We start from the raw sequence: 17672 nt of genomic DNA on the forward strand, positions 1-17672 counted from the left end.
CTGTGAAGTTGGGCAGTTGGCTTTTACCGCTCGCCAATAGCCAACAGCCAACAGCCAACAGCCAATAGCAGCAACAACAATAAAATCCTGCATATTTCATCCGGCGATCGATGCACGCAATTGTAATTTGCAAGGCTGACATGTTCCGGCCAAAATGAATTGCTTGGCCAATGAGTCGTGGTCGTGTCACCGGCTAAACTGTCCGCCCAATGCATTTTTAATGGGAAAATTGGCAAATCACAAAGTCGCTAAAGTAGGTGATTCGTGGAAATTCGCTCAAGTAGTTGCCCATGGTCATTATGGTTTCTTGGTCAATGGGTTGTAGTTAAGTGGGCTTTCGATTCCCAGCTCATATGTCCTTGAATTAATTATTGTCCATAAATGAATTAAGCCCAATTAAACTAATGTGTCTTTTACTTTTAAATATCTACTTATAGCTTTTACTTTGGACATTATTAAAATATTGTCTACTGTTTTCATAAAAAATATGCTCAATACTATAACAATTCATAAATAATAAAATTGAGATACTGAACTTTAAATTGGACTATTAACAAAAGGTGAGAAAATGTGTGTTACTCATTTCATATTGCTCATTATGGCCGCCAGTTCTCCTGATGCCTAAATCTTTGATGTGATGGCTGGGCGGCCTTCGCATTATTTGTAAAATGGCTCATATTTGTTTTTATTGGCTGCCGACGGGGCTGCCTGGTTATTTTGAAGGCTTCGCTTTTTTATGTATGTATGACTGCATCATCATGCAGTTTCAGCGTACTCCAGCGTCCAATTAAGCGAAATGTTCTGTGGGCCCACGGCTCTATCTGCTGACTTGCCACGCCCCCCGCCACCGCCCTCTCGACGCCCACTCTCTTTTTTTGCGCTTATCTGCGGTGCGGCGCACAGAAGTATGCTACAATTTTTTATGGGCCGCGCACAAGCAAAAATCATGTTTTCTTATTCCCGTGTGCGTAATTTGAAGGGCGCAAAAGTTAACAATGTCCGGTGGTTGGCGGGGGGAGGGTGGCTTGCCGGATTGGGGTGTTAGTGGGGGTTGCGGGGGCAAGTTGCGGAATGATTGTGCAGCAACAACTATTGATGCATGCGGCTGTTCGTATCCGTGTGAGCTAATTACTTTTGAGCAGCGGCAAAGGACCTGTGTGCATCTGGATCTGGATGTGGATGTGGATGTGGATGTGTAGGTGGCTGTGGATGCGAATGTGGTGGGCTCAGTGTGTGTTTTTGGTTTGTGCAAAATTGGGCACATCAATCTTAATGTGCCGTGTCTCAGGTTGTAGCCCGATTCCCGATAGGACACCCCCCTCCTCTCTCTCCTGCCAGAGGGACATGTCAATGGGATTGGAGACCTGGTCGCAATGCGAAATTCGGGGCGTCATTTAAAACTTTAATAGGCAAAATTGACAACGACAAGGCTTCGAAGGACACAACAGCACCCAAAATGGACAGGCACTGGGGGAAAAGCCACAAAAATATGTCACAGCAAAACATCATCTCAAGGATGATACATTTCACTTAATTGATATTTATGTTGCAAATACATTTTAAACTTAATTTAAAAAATTTATTAAGCCTCCTACTATTAAAACTACAGAAATGGTCGATTATATTAAATTCGTCAAGTTATTACCAAGTTTAGCCATTGACATAATTAACAAGTTCTAAAGCGGCTTAAATTATGTTGTTCCGGTTTCAGGAGCTGATTTGTGATAACTCCCTACTTTTCTGTCAGTGCAGGGCAAGCCGGACATTCTGACAGCCGCTCGGAATCCGGACGGACAGCTGGACAAACGCAATGGACGCAGTCGTGCGCTATAAGTTCGTGTAGCGGATGTACACTGGAGATTTAAGCCTTCTGCCGGCCAGCGCACCTCAGCTGCTGACCTCGCTCGCCTGCCCCGCCCACTTGCCACCTACGTATGAAGCAGCCAGCGCCCAGCGCCCTACCGCCCACTGCCACCCAACCGGCAACAACCATTGAGTGGCGTAAGAGGATGGCCCGTCTCTTATGGCACTTATATCCGGTTGCATTGGCAGGTAATCTTTTCGGGTCCTTCTACATCCTGTGGCCCGTCCATTTTAATGCCCCAACAACGTTTTAAAACTGTATTAGCCCTTTGCTTATGAGCATCCTGCCATGCATGATACATTGACATTGTGTGGAGAGTGGAGGAAGAGCATTCGAGTGTCTGAGTCTGTGCATTTGCTAAGCTCCGCACTTCCGGCTCGTTAAAGCACGGAAATGGGCCGCAAATGTTTTGTGGCATTGTTGCGCACCAGCAGCGATAGCGATAACGATAAGGAAAAAAAACTCACCTCTGTGCCGATTGGTCTGCTTATCGAACATCAACATTGCATCCTCGATCTGAAAAGAGCAAAATAAAAGGTCTAGTTAGACAAGCAGAAAATATAGCCGTTTAATTTAAAATAGGTTTGTATTATTGGTCAGCGTGGCATTTTGAAGTTTTTGTTAGCTCCCCAATCGTGAAAAGTTGTATTGGTATGTAAGCACAAAATCACAAACAATTTTATAAGACTTCCTCTTTCCTATGCTAAGATCTGGCCATTTTTCATTTCCCATCCACTTTGCCGCGACTTTGCTGCACTTGTTCGCTTCTTTGTTTCAGTTGGTGCATAAGCATTCGAAGTTTGCCTCCTCGGTGCGAGCAACTCAATTAATGGCCTGAATAAATGTTCGCAGCAGACAAAACTGCTGCTAATTGCAAAGTGAGTGCGCACAATGGCCAACCGACACACATACACTGAGTGTACTGACCCAACCGAGCAACCGCCCTACAATACGCCCCTCGTACGCCCACCGCTTTGGCGGGGGGCGCAAAACTTTTACCCATTATGGCGCAAAAGAACTTATAATGATAGTTGACTGTCAAACCAGCGCACTAACTAACTAACTAACTGCGCTGACTTTCCACTGGCTGACTGGCTCATTACAGACCCGCTAAATGGACATGAGGGAATGCTGAACTGCCCAAGTGACTGGCTGACTGAATGACTGACTGGCTGACGGGCTGATTGACCGACTGTCATTTGATATTTTAATTGAGGCAGCCAATGAATGCACCGAATGTGCTGCTAAATTGGCCATCACAATCAGATTGCGGCTCAATTGCATTGGTCAACGGGAATTGTGCAGTTGTTAAATTGAGGCATTAATGATAGATGACAGATATCAAATGAATTTTGCATTCAGACAACAGCATGAGATATTTATATTCATAATATATTATTGGGCCTTAATTAAGGTACTTATTGATACGACTTAATTTGGAATTTGTCAAATATGCTTGGAGCCTTTGGTTGCTTGTGCTAGTAAAGTTAATGCCAATGCCCAAATTTATGCTCAGTTAACATAGCAGATTAGATTGCAAATCAACCATACATATCACTTATCACCATAAACTTACCAAAGCCTGTCCAATTAGCCTGGTCAAGTATTAAGTTTATTGTGTGTTTAATCAAAGTTAAAGGTTATGGTGCCAGTGAAACTTAACTTGTATTGAAATAAACCTTTCAAATTGGTTTCATAGGGTTAGAATCCCCATTTCTATCTTGCCACAAAGCACCTCCTTTTCTTTGACTTCTTTGAATCCTTTGGCTGGAACTCAAGGACCAGGATGTCTTGTTATAATTTTAATGTGACAACTTTGCCATCGTCTCGCTGCTCGCTCGCCCAACTGCTAATTGCACACTTCTTGTCAAAGTTGCGATGCGGCCTTTAATGAGCTGCAAGCTGACCCTGGATACCTCATACCCCTGACCAACCCTGCATCCATCTTGGCCAATCTTCTCCTGCCTGACTGCCTGCTTATGGGCCATTGATTAAGCTTAATCAATGCGCTTAAGGCAACTCGCAACTCCTGTGCACTGTAATTAAAATGCAGCCACGATGCCAGCGAAGGCGGCCTTATAAAAATTAATTAAGCTTGCGCCGCAGTTTTCCGCCCGCCACCCCATCGCTGGAAAACTCTGCAGCTTCTGAGGCTGCACGGGAAAAAAGGCGATTTTTCATTGGATCTGAGTGCTTTGAATTCGATTTATGAACTTCCATAAAAATGGCTTTTATCGCATTTCAGTTTTAAATTAAAAGTTGATCAACACCAGGCTGCATACAAAACTTTGCGAAATTTAATCACAGTGTTAAGATGCCTTATAGTATATAGGGTTACTCATTTATATAAACTTTCGACTTTTTAAGTACAATTTAACACATTCTTAAATGTATTAAACTAGACATAATATATTGTATATACCTACACAGCCAATACTGTTGTAAAATGAATAATGCATTGTAAAATCTAATAGGATTATGATTTCGATGGCATATTTTATTAATTTATGAACTGAATTTTTGCCGTCCAGTGTAGCTGTTGTTCGCGCCTCGCAATTCGCAGCTCTTCAAGTGCAGCCGCCGATGCAACCAGCTACAACATTGTTTTTCAATTAACAATCAACAACAATGCCGCAACACAATACAAACGAACGGCGAAGGTTACACGCGCCAAATGACACAAAAATTGCCAGCTCAGGTGCTGCAAGGATAAGGGGCGGTGTGCCACAGAACTGCGGATGGGGGCGGGGCAGCACAATTGCAATTGTTGTTGTTAATTAAGCGGGCAAAACTGGAAAAGCGAACACTGCGCTCGAATTGCGGCCTGTTGTTAATGTCCGCCCATCGATGGCCAAATGGCAAAATGGCAGAATGGGAGAATGGCCCCTCTGCCCCACCTATAGCTGTCATAATTACACTGCCCCTAGATCGGTGGCCGACTCATTATGCCGCCCATTTTCCGATTTCCCCCGCCCTTCTTGATTTTTCCACTCCCATTCCTCATCGGGCAACCGCAAACTTTAATTCTATTAGCAAACGTTAAATGAACAGCAACAAAAGGCGGGTATGTCTGTATGTAATATGGGTTACAGTTGCCGCTGCAATAATAGCAAATCTCTACATTTTGCTATAAAATAGCAGAAAAATCTACACTCCATAAAATATTAGTTTAAGTTTTTAAATTCGTATACTAGACTTCATTGTTGATTTGAAATCAAATTTTTTGCACAACCTTAAGGTGCCCGAGATAATGCACTAACTTTCGCAATTAACTGAAAGCCAAAAGTGCTATTATCTTGGCCGCAAATGTATGTAAATGTGTGTGCCACTAACAAGCAGGCGCGCGTAATTTTATTTAAATCTGAATTCATTAATTCGTAATAATCCCCAATCATTGCGCCGCCTGCCATCGCGGAGAACTTCAAAAAGCCATCAACGACAGACGTTGATGCTGTACCGCCACTACCCCCCTCCCTCCCCCCGCCCCCCCTGAAACTCAACCACCGCCCCACCATCGAAGCGCCCAAAAGCCGGGCCATTCATTTGGCTCATTTTGTGTACAAAAATGCTGCGCTCAGTGGAAACGGCGACGCTTCATTATCGTAATCGTTATATAAAACAGCGGGCAGACTACTGAAACTCAGACGATGACTACAGTGTCAGACATTTGTATATGTACGCGTCTGTATGGCATGTATATATGTATTTTATGCGTTCTGCGGCACATTATGTGCTTACAGTGAGTCCTAGACGAGGCGACTGCCGTTGACATTAATGAATGTGGCCGACAAAGAGTGCTGCGGGTGATTTTTATTTGAGTTCCCGTCCCAGAAGAATTAGGCAGTGGCCAGTCGAATGAAAATAGAAAAAAAAGAGCCAACAAGCAGGCTGGAAATAGGAAAAGGTTAAAGTCAAATTTCCACAGTTGGCGGAAACAGTTTTCCTAATATGGAGTAATATTCAAGGTTTCTACTCCTTTCGAGCTTTAAAAGATGCGTTGTTTTCACAGAAATTTGTAAATCTATCTGTATGATAGCAATTATGAGATGTTTGAATAGCACCATATAATATTATGTGTATACATCTCACCAACTGTGTATATATCTCGCATTTCCTTGAAATGTAGCTTCTACGCTTAAGTAAAGCTTATAGTTCAGTTTGTGAGAACGAAAAGTGCATAATGATTTCGGCTTATTGCGAAAGTTGCGGCTAAGAAGCGTAGGGCTGGCTGGCTGGTTATGCGAACAATCGTGTTTGTTAGCGATTTCGTGGAACGCTCCACTTTGTCGGCATCCGGGAATGCACATTCCATAGACACCCGTATATTAATGCCGGAACGGATGGATGAAGCTCTGCCCGGCCACTCGTTAAATCGTCAGCAATTCCCACCCTCCGATGTCCGTCTGCGAACATCCGCTTTATCCTGCCCAGCCAGGACGCCTTTGGTTTTGTTTCAAAGTCCCCGAAGTTCTAACTGGATAATTTGCAGTAATTCATCTTGCTGGCGGTTTTCTCGATTCTGCGTCGCACTTTCTTTTTTTCTCCTTGGATTCTCATGCCCGCTCCGTTTTTTGGTTCGGATTCCCCCGCTTTTGTATGCCTGCTTGATTGCGACAATTTATACGGCGTCGGGCTTGTCAGGATTTGGTTTTTGGTGGCTGTGGCGGCTGCCTGGGAAATTGAAATGAAGGACACAGGACGAGGGACGAGTCCCGGCAGCCGACGCTCTTCAAAAATGCTGGGCAAAAGAGCCGCAGACACTTCGTCGCTTTAAAGCTGCAACTGAATAGTCATACATCTAATGATAGTCTGTCCGCTGCACTCGGCAGTTACTTATTTTTCGTTTGTGCCACATCGGAAAAAAGCCCCAGCAGATATTGTTGTAGTTTGGGGCGAGTTGTGGAAAAAGTGAACTTTTCCGAGCTGGACGTGTGCGATGCTGGCAGTTTCCCGGGGGTTGGACATCTTTCAAAAAACTTTCGCTGGCCGACAGCATCGAGTTCTTATGTACAATCCCCACCGATGTTCGAGTGTGTGTGTGTGGGTATGTGTAAGCACATGACTGCGTGCGGTTGAAATATAGATAAACTTTTTTAAGCTCGTATTTATTACATATTTGGCTGTAAGTAGAATTTAAGTTGCTTTTTGCTACCGACACACGCTGCGTATGAGTAATGCCCAACACCAAACCACTCAATTCCTCTGCTAGCACATACTATGTGCACACAGCTGCGGTAAAAGTTATAGAACTGGGCAGTAACTAGCAAATATCTTTGAGATACTATTACGTATAGTTCGGTGAAATGCTTTAAATCTTGTCGAACGAAATAAATTAACTCAACGGCACATATTAAACCAAATAAGTCACTGTCATGCTCAAAAATATACCGAATTAATTAATTTTGTGGCGCAAACGCTATAATTTCCACCGCAACTGTGCCACATATACAGACTTGCGTTCGAACGATCTGTTTGTGGTAAACTTGCAATCAAAAACGCATCAATCGAAGCGATTGAGAGACAAAGGAGGGCTGAACGAAGGTCCTGGGAATGGTCGAGTGGCACATTAATGAGCCGCACTCGTGCGAGTCGGGCCCAGGATATATATTTCAATTAAAAAAGGATTCCATTTATAATCCGCAACTTGATTTGTTATGCCAAAGCAGCAGCAGCAACGGCAGCAATGGGAGTGTGGCAAAACCGAAACCGAAACCAAGCCCCAACATTAGCTGCACGACCGGAACGCAAGTATGAATATTAAATTGCTGTGTAGAGAGTTGTGAAATCGGAGGAAGAGATGGGGCGAAAGATATAGAAACAGCTGCAGATACGTAGATACAGATAGATAGATAGGGAATGGCAAATGGCGAATGATGGAAAACGGTTTCGCATAGCTGCTGCCCCGGGCTTAGTAGATCAACTATTAATGGAAAAAAGCAAATGAAATGACTGAAAACCTAATGGGGCACGCACTATGACACCACAAAGGTCAGCAAAAGGTTAGGGGACAGCACAAAAGAGTTAATATTTACATAAACCTTTTTTGTTAGCGGCCTGCCATATAATTTGATTGGATTGACCGAACGGATATCGAATATTTCCCAGATCATTACATCACAGCGACCAGTAGCTGAGTGTTTTAAGCATTTTCAAATTAGTTTCGTGCCCGGGATTATCCCACTTATCAAATTGCTGGACAAGCAAAGTTTGCTTTTGCCTGGCCATGCCGAAAGATAAACTTGCATTTTAAGCGGCGTCAATCTCCATTATAACCCTAATGAAAGCAGTTTTCGCACACAGTTTTCTTTTCGGCCACAGCTTGTCATCACTTTTAATAAGCTGGCCGCAAAAACTTTGTCACTTTTTTTTTGTTTTTTCTTTTTTTTTTTTTACTTTGCCGCAGAGTTCTTGAGCTCTTCGTGTGAGCTAGTAAAATTTAATTAATATCGATTTCGGATTTGAAAAGGTTCGCCAGCTCGACCCAAAGGCCCACACACACACACACATTTTGCGGCAGGCCAAACAACTTGAGCGGGTTAGACACAAAAAAGGCAGCAGAAAAGAAAAATATAAAAAAAATGAAATCAAAAGGAAGATGGTGGGTTAAGGGGGTCTATTGGGGCCATACAAAGATGTTACAGCTTAGGCAAGAACTTGCACTGAAAAACTTTTAATCTTTGCGAGCATAAGTAAGATATATGTACTGCTCCAACCAATGTAATATATATACATATGTGTGTGTGTGCCATTCCAAGAATGGAAGCAGCTGCTCAATATTTTTGCAGAGACTTGCGAGTGGGATTGAGATTTCTAATGGGATTGGTTTTCTCAGCGAGAGGGTAGTTCTTCCCAGGGACCTTCTTTCTATTCCAATCCGCCTCCTTTTTTGGGCAGCAGTTAAAGTTGCTCGACGGCCATATAAAACAACTTGCAGAACAATTTTCGTTAATTAAAATATTTTCAATGTGTAGTTATATGCTTTTCTGGCTACTGAGTGCTGGTTTCTGGCTGCTGGTTTCTCTCTCTCCTGGCTACTGGCTTCTGGCTGCTGCGTTCTGGGTCTTTGGAAAGGTTCTGCTGCTCCCTTTGCTCCTGGCTGGTTGGCTGGCTGGCTGGCCCGTCATCGCTGCTAAGGATGCTCGAATTACAAAGCAAATTATAATTTCATGAAAGTTAAACGAGCAACTCTCCACCGCTACTGCCTTGCAGCTCCTGAACCTGCTCCTTCCGTGGGTCACTGAGCTGGTGGCTGGCGGTGGAGCGGCAGGTTGAGTGGCGAATCCTTGGCCACCCACTGCGCTCTCGAGTGCAAAGGTGGCCTGGTCGCCGAGCTGCGCCCGAGATTGGGAATTAAACATGCTGCCGGGTAGCGAGCAATGCAAAATACGTAAGAATAAAAAGTGAATTGGGCAGGCTGGGAAAATAGGGGAAAATATCCAACTCGAGCGCCAGCGGAAGCCAAGAGCCAAGAGCCGGCAACAATAAAAAGCTTCTCTCTTATATTTTTTCAGTATGTGCAAGTGCGAATTTATGTCTTCAATTATTCAACGCCTCATTTGTATGCCCCGCTTCCTCTCTCTCTCGCTTTCCCTGTATCCTCCCTCCTCTCACCCTCTCCTACCCATTTCGACTGCTTATGTGTGTGTGTGCGGGCGGGCGGCATGGTAAAATGGCAGCGTGCATTTCCGTTTCCGGCCAGTGCATTGCATATGGCTGCACATGTGCCATCTCTTCGTGCTCCTTCCTCCTGCCACCTTCCTCTGCCAATTGAAATTTCAACTGGAGCAAAAGTAATTCAATTCAACGTCGAAATGCTGGACCCGAAAAAGCCAAGGATCCAGCCGGTCGTTATATAACTTTCGTGGGACTTTCGGTGCTTGGGATCCTTGGGCCTTGGTCTTCTTGGTCTTTGGGGCGGAATCCACGTCGAGAGCCCGACGACAGCGGCAAGAACAAAGCATTTAAGAAGTTATTGTCATAAATGTTTGAGTTTGTTTGTTGTCGGCAACGCCCCTCCCCCTTCGGCAACGCCCCCTCCCCCATATGACCCCAACCATGGGCGGAGAGACACAACTTTTATTTAGCCATGTTGAATGCCACCGCCGGCAATTTGCAATTCTAATGTAATTTTTTCGCGAATCATAAGTTAGAGCCGCAATTCGGGTAAGGGGATTTACTTGAAAATGTTCCACGGCTTAAGCCCTGACCAATTGTAAAGTTGCCCGAAAATGGGAAAGGGCGGCGCCTTTTCCTCGTTAGTTACGCGGCACAAATCGATCAGAGTGCAAACAAAAACGAGGAAAAACAAAGGCAAGGAAAACCAGCGAAAATATGTTAATTTCGCTTCATGTTTATTGCGGAACGATGACGAAGAAAATTAATACAAAATCGGTCGGGTGAATTTTGATTGTCTAAATACACGAAGACTGAATGCTCTTCAAAACTCAAGCTACCGAGCACTTTCTATATGCCAAATCCTTTGGCGGTTGTGAAAATAAAATGCAGATTGGAAAATCTTAAAATTATACAATCAAAGAGCAAACATCAATGAATACGAAATCAGAGCAGCAAGCAATTAAGTTCAGAATGCCGTGAAATGCATAAACAAAATCTCAGCTGCTTTATAGCGAATTTATTAGCGTGTGGGGTGCGTCGTATCGTAAGGATTCGCTGAAGCCCTGCCATAATTACCAGCTTATAAGGAAAAAAGGGATTGCAAGGATACAGAAGGCAGCGAGCGGGAAGGACAAATAAATGCGAACTCAAACAATGCCAGCGCATTTACATTTGCATTATTTAGCATTTAAGCGTCACGCGTTGCGTAAACAAATTTTGCAAACAACAACAAGAAAAGGCAACACGAGCGCGAGTAATTCATTAAACAATTTGGTTTGTATATTCGGGATCGAATCATTTTTTTTTTTTGGTTTTATTCTTTTCGGATTTTCGTGGGCGGACTTTTTGGCCGAGGACGGGCTTAGCTGAAGTGAAGCTGCAACTGAGACCGGGGATTTAGTTGGTCAGTTTTTAAAGCCACACACTCGAAGGGTTCGGTGCTCGTCGTGTATATCCTTTTTATACACACCAATGCACTTATTGGTTTACTTGTTTACATGGCAAGCTGCTCGTTTTCACACTCTTTCTTATTTGCTTTAACATTTTCGCATGCATATGCAAGCAGCCAGGACGAAATCGAGGACGAGCACGAGGACGTGGCGGAGGACCTGGTACTGGACCCAAGAGTGCAGCAGCTTGTTGTTGCTCGTTGTCCTGCGGTGGCATTCCGTGTATGTATGGCATCTCTGCATATGTGCATGTGTGTGCGTGTGTGTGTGCGTGTGTGGGAGTCCGCTTTAAGTGCGCCTGTATGCGTGGCAGTTGTTTGCAATGTTTTTACATCGAATGTTGATTGTACAAAACCACTGAACAAGAAAAATTAATTATACAAAAACGTCACCGCCAAACAGCTACCGAAACTGTTGACCCAATGGCGCAGGCGGGGGCGACGGGAGGGGTAGGAATACACAAGCAAAAAAGTTGCAAACAGGACCTTCAAAATATTTTAAAACTTCCTTTTACCTTTCAGCTTGTTGTCGTAGCTCAAAATCAGTTGAAATCATATAAAAATTTAGTTATTTGAATTATTCATAAATTGTTTCTTAACAGGAAAATGTTATAGAAACTGCTATTTTATATGAAATGGATTATACAGTTTTAAGAGTGATTGCATAACCGCAGTAAATTCGGAGGCATTTTACTTTTATTATATTGTTCCACATCATGTTTGTTTAATTACATCTCACGGCCATTGGTTTTTAGTGCAACATATATTTTTGTTTTTGCATCAAATGTCTGATCCTTTTTTTTTTTGCCATGTGTAGAGAAAACCTTTGTTTTGATGCAATTTTCGTTTTGCGGATCCAGATAAAACGAATTTATGCCTAACCAGGAGACAGCTAGACATGCACACAGTTCCGTCCACAGCCCACACATATATTTCATTATATTTATTTATTATTTAACGTATTTCGCATTAGGCAGGCGGCACTGGGCATTGTCCATTTGCCGGCCAGCAACCGCAGTGTTTGAAACGAGTGTAATAAATCAGACCCAACTGGCAGGCGGGCCAGAAGCTGAAGAAGAACAAGAGCTTAGAATTGCAGCTGCTACTGCTTTTGCCGCTTTAGAATCAATTTATGCAAACGCCTCGCAATCAAATAATCCCTACGAATCAGTCGAAACAGCTTTTAAGCAAATGCCAAATCCTGTAGCATACTTTTAAGCGCTCGCTTAATGTGAGGAGAAGCCCGGTGGGTGGGTGGCCAGTGGGTGATTGTGGGTGGTTGTGGGTGGATTTGGCATTGGCAAGTCAAAGACGTCGAATGCCGCGGGCTCTGTACGTGTTCAAGTGTGAAGCTGGCAGAGTCACGCCCCCGCAAAACGCCCCCAAATCGACGCTTACACTTATATTATGTACGAGCATTTTTTTCTTGTATAGCTGCTTTTTTCGCTATTTTTGTTTTGCACGGAAACTGCGTTTTTGCATTTTTTCTATGGCATTGCATTTAGATGTTGTACTTGCGTATTTTGTGTGTGTTGGTGAGCGAATCTGTGTGTGTGTGTGGAGCTTTTGTTGCGGTGCTGCAGTGCAATTTTCCCGACCCACACCCCTACCCCTTTTTGTGTGTGAATCAAGCAAGTTTTTATTTCAAGCAGCCAGCGGAAGTGTGGCCCTTGTTGTTGCTCAGCTAAGAAGTGGAAACTGCTGAAGAACGGGCCGGGGTGAGGTGGGGGGTAAATCTGAAGGAAAATCCTGGCAAAAATGGGGTGGCAAACGGTAGCCGCATTCACAGTCGCAGTTGCAGCTGAAGTTGTCTTCTGTGCAACATTGTGGCACATGGCAAACTGATGACAACGACAATAACTGTAATGAAACCGAGATAAGCTCTGGCCAACCAAAGAATCCCAGGGAACTTGCGGTCCCGACCCAATGATGATGCTGCGGGTCTCCACTGTACCATACGCACCATACCGAAACCGCTGGACCTCCGCTGACACAAGCAAATCGCATGCTCATTTGTTGTGCCATTGTTGCCGGTCGACGGGGCAAATTGTTGGAAATAGAGTTTTATGCCGGACCAGAGGCGATTATCGCGGTCACGGATTACAGAGTGCAAGGAGCATTATAAATGGAGCTTAGGGTTAGCTTACGCAGCGGGCAAAATGAATGCTCATTTGAGAAAAGAAAAGGAAAGCTGGCGGATGAGAGTTTGTTTGCCATTTTAAATTGCATATAACGTTTAGTTATTTAAAACGGAATTAAAGAATAAAATCCAGTATCAACAAAGTATAACTCCATTTTGCTCATTCTCTTGATTCTCTTGTAAAATCATTTAAAGTGTTAAAAAAACATAAACAATTATTGACAGTTTTAAAGAACTTTATAAATTCCAAAAAACCTTATCGTTTCAAATCCACAACGATAAGTATTCCAACTTGTGAGGCTAGACAATGATTGATAGACTTTCCCATGATCTCAAAAAGTGTCTATTTTAATATTTAAATTGGTTTCTCAAGATTCAGTCATGCAAATCGATTAAACTCCACTCCCATTCCGCTGCTCTGTCAATCCGAAATGCGTTTTTATTTCCTCGGTTTCGAAGAAATCTAACCTCTCAGCTAGCCACTGAATAATTAAAAAAAATTTGCCACTCAGTTGGCTCGCATTCCACCCACCACCACGAAAAGTCAGGCTTCGAGTGGCATGGTCTTCTGCTTTTCCGTGAGCAAACAGTGTGACAGCCTCAACCGCTGGCTTTTCCCCACAGTTCCCGCTTTCCCTGGCATCATCGTTGCTGTCAGTTTCAACTACGCTTTCGTTTTTATGCCCCCTCAGTCACTCCGGCCCTCAAACGGAACCCTCAGCCTCCTGAAACACCCCTGAAACGGACACATACACAGAGGCAAAATGTTGAAACTGTTGATGTTGACATTGCGCCTGGCCTGGAATACCCGAAATATATATTCTTTCGTCTTTTATTTTTTCTCTTGGGCTGTCAAGGCGGCCGAAAAATAAGAGCCAGACCCCAAAACCATACCACCATTACCATCTCCAGTTGGAAAGAGGACCGCCCCTGCAGACGCTCCATTCCTCATGTTTGGCGAGTGATTTATTTGACTGACACTTTTTTCTGCGTTGATTGCATGGTAATCCTAACATAATGAGTACTGTTATATTTCATGGCCATTCTCGTTTGGAGCAACCCAAATGAAGTAGACAATTTTTCAAAAACAAAGACTCTGAGGATTCCGGGTGGCAGGACTTCCATTGCCATTGTGCATGTGGCACACGTAGGCGGCCACTTGAGAGCGGCCAAGTGCGATGGACAAAACGCTGCTCAAATTCTCATCATTTGTAAGCGTCATCAGCAGCAGCAGCTGGAAAATCTGGAAAAGCTAACGAAAAAAGCGGTAAAAACAGCGGCGTGCCATTTGGTAAAGATCAAAGTGAAGGAAAATCCACGGAAACCTGTGCCATATCAAGCTCACCCAAGCTGCACTCCACCTACTGTTTCCAAATATCATATAAAAGTTCGATTTTCCAATTCCAGGGAACATATATCCGACAAGCAACTCTAGCAATTATTGTAATTATATTCTAAGAAAAGCTGAAGCACACACTCAAATTCTTATTGCTTCTACAAGAAACCAAAGGATTTCGCAAAAATGGTATTATAAAAGCTTATAAAATGCAAATGAAGGTACCTACGGATATTTATATATTTCAGTTTAGTTGGAAAATGTAAGCTTAAATTGCGTAGCTTTTCCTGACTGAGTGGGTAAATTTCCTTACTATGATTTTGGAATAACACCATTCAGACTTAAGCCAAAGTAAAAGTATTTTAAACTATTATTGGAACTAGAAATTATTGAGAAACATTATAAATAACAAACATCGTAGGATTTCTACTGCAATGAATTTTCATTTCAATTCATTTCGCCCAGCTTTCCTATGCCATCGATCGGGCAGAGGCCAAAAGTGTTGTCACCTGATGGCCAGGACATGCTGTCGCAGGGGACACTCGTGTTATCCTATTCCTGATGGACAACTGTCCTTTGGACCCATCATTGGTTTGGGTGGAAAACCCAGCGGACTTATTGTTGTCAGCGGCAGTAGTTGAATTTCGGAGATTCCGCCATTGTGTTTTGAAAAGTTTATGGTAGATAAGAGCGAGTACGAGAGATTTTTCTATGCATAATGCGGCAGTCGCACCCGAAACGGGGGCTAATTTCTCTTTGTCTTCAGTTTTTCCCCGGTTTTCCTGCCCCTTTGTCGCTGTATTTGTGTATCTGTGTGCCACCCCAGTCGCATCTGTGTGCGGCGGCAATAAAAACTTTTATTGTTGTCACACGTATCAGAGTGTAGTAACAGTGAAGCCAGCAGTTCCCGTCTCCATTCTACGTTCTCCATTCTCCATTCTCCGGCTCCGTTTCCCATCTCCTGGCCATTTTGCTGGTCCTCCTGTTGTTGTGTAACCTGCGTACATACTTCCGTTTCCGCCCCTGCCCCTTCTTTTCCTCTTTTTTATTTCGGGGCCAGCCAAATTGAATAAAATGGCCTCAGTTAATGGTTGTCGGGCTGATTCAGTTAGCGCATAAAATGAGCAGAGCTCTATCCACCATCTCCAACTTTTCCTTTCCTTTCCTTCTCCTCTCTTCGCCATCCACTTCCTTTCGGGCCCGCACACTTCCTGTGTGTATATTTTCCGTATATATTTTGGTCACAAATGTGGCCGGGCCTAAATCTCGGTTTTACGAGCGCATTCTTTTGTTCCCGCCAATGTCCTTCGTCCGTCGTCCTTCGTCCTTAGCCCTTCGCCTTTGCCAACGCCATTCTTTTGTTTATTATTTGTTTTATTTTTACATACACTTATACACTTTTGCGAACGTCAGTCTTTAGTTGCCCCATTATGGCCGGGCTTTCGGAACAATGCGAAAATCAATGCTAATATATTAAACATGATTGCTTCGCTGGCCGAGTGCACATACACATTTTATGACTGTTTTGACGGTCTAAAGTTGCAGCCAACGCATGAATAAATAGATTTTAAACATCCGAAGAGGGAAAAACAAAAGTAGATTAAAAGCGCAGCAGCAGCAGCAAGACAACAGCCGAAAAATTGCAAAAGAAACGAGCGTTGCATTCAAATGAAGGACTGCGAAATGCAGACAGTTGGACATGCAAATGGCAGTGACGAGATGTAGGTGCTCCACCGGAAAATGTTGGGCTGAGTGCGCTTTCCACGAGGTGGGGTTGTTCCGGCTGCCTCTTTCGGTGGGCGGGTTCTCCTGGCTCCCGTTTCTGCTGGAATGACGAAATGCCCGTTCGCTCGCTGACTGGTTGTTCGAGTGTTTAAAACGGCTATTGTGCAGCTTGTGGTTGCTTTGCAAATTGAATAAAAGTTCATTCGAGTGTAAGGCAACCGATAGCACACCCATACACACACACACACACACATGGAAAACCCTCGTTGGGCTGCAAAGTGGAAAAAAAGAAGCGAAATGCAGAAAAAAGGAAACTGCGAGCGAACCAACGAACATTGAATGAATGTGAATGTAATCGTTTTGCAAATGAAAATTGATTTTTGAATTGTGGGTGGTCAGTCCGGTCGAACCTTTTCCCGGGTCCCAGCTTCCGGAGCTCTATCATTCCGGCAAGCAACTAAATGAAATCAGCGACTGGACACGGCAACAAATGGCAGTTCGCAAAAAAGGATATGTACACAGGGAATAATAGTGGAGCTGATTTTGAACCATTTGCGTGCGCACAAAAAACCCAATTTGAAACGGCTTGTCAAGGTGAGCAAAAATAAAATGTTGGTTTTATATTAATCAAAGAATTTGACAAGCAATCCGTGAAATAAAACATAGTCTGTAAAGGCATTTCTTTATTTGAATAGCTTTCATTTAAGCTCTTACTATACAAATATAATGTAACTAGCTTACTTTCAATGCCAAAATCATTTTTCGCCGTGCATAATGTACGAGAAATACACATTGCTGGCAGCGATGTGCAATTTGGTTTTTAATTTAAATATAAATTTAAATCTCGCAATCGCATAAAAGGACGCGAACAAATAGCGAGCAGATAAAGAAACTAAAAAATTGCCATTAATAATGCAAGGCTTAAATATTTGAATGCCCCTGCGATGTGATGGTGGTGGGGCTGTAATTGCGCACTGGTGTTGGTGCCTCTCTATATAAACGCGTGTGTGTGTGTGTGTGAGCGAACGCACAAAAGTACGCTATACATTTTTCATGCGACCATAACAAAAGCAAAAACATACGGAAAATGCTCAACGCTTTTCTTTTGCCACAACCACCGTTTTCAAAGACACTGCGCGTGAGACGGAGACGGAGGAGCGCAGTGCGAAAGAGACGGCAGCAAGGATAGACGGGCAACAAAGTGGATTTGAATTATTCAAAAAATTCGATTGTTATTTGCAAAATGTGCAGTGAATTGAGACGCTAGCAGACAAGCGACGACGACTGCTGCCGCTGCGATTTACGTTGGCGAATAATGTTGTATTTATGAGCCAGAATAGTTGGCTAAAGAGTTTTATGGCAGCACAATTGATGCAGCAGCGCGATGGAAACTTTAACTGTACGCTTGAGGATCAGCAACTGGGGTGGCAGGCAATATGAAATATTTACACACACAAAGTGCTCGTAAAATGATATTTTTTCGCGTTCAGCTTGCCAATAAGCAAGGATCAACACTTACATCTAGGTATCTTAGGCAGAACTT

The 17672-nt window shown here is 43.5% G+C and overlaps 1 protein-coding gene across 12 annotated transcripts in view; it reads right to left on the minus strand.

Moving 5' to 3' along the window:
- The window catches only part of LOC6606055 (RNA-binding protein Musashi homolog Rbp6), a 170861-nt gene that overhangs the window by 22502 nt on the left and 130687 nt on the right, over positions 1-17672 (minus strand). For all 12 annotated transcript variants that reach the window (XM_032717520.1, XM_032717519.1, XM_032717523.1 and 9 more), the window contains one exon: positions 2332-2380. In XM_032717520.1, coding sequence (XP_032573411.1) covers positions 2332-2380 — 49 coding nt within the window. The remainder of the gene's footprint in view (positions 1-2331; positions 2381-17672) is intronic.

This window comes from Drosophila sechellia, chromosome 3L, assembly GCF_004382195.2.
Source record: "Drosophila sechellia strain sech25 chromosome 3L, ASM438219v1, whole genome shotgun sequence".
Classification (NCBI taxonomy): domain Eukaryota; kingdom Metazoa; phylum Arthropoda; class Insecta; order Diptera; family Drosophilidae; genus Drosophila; species Drosophila sechellia.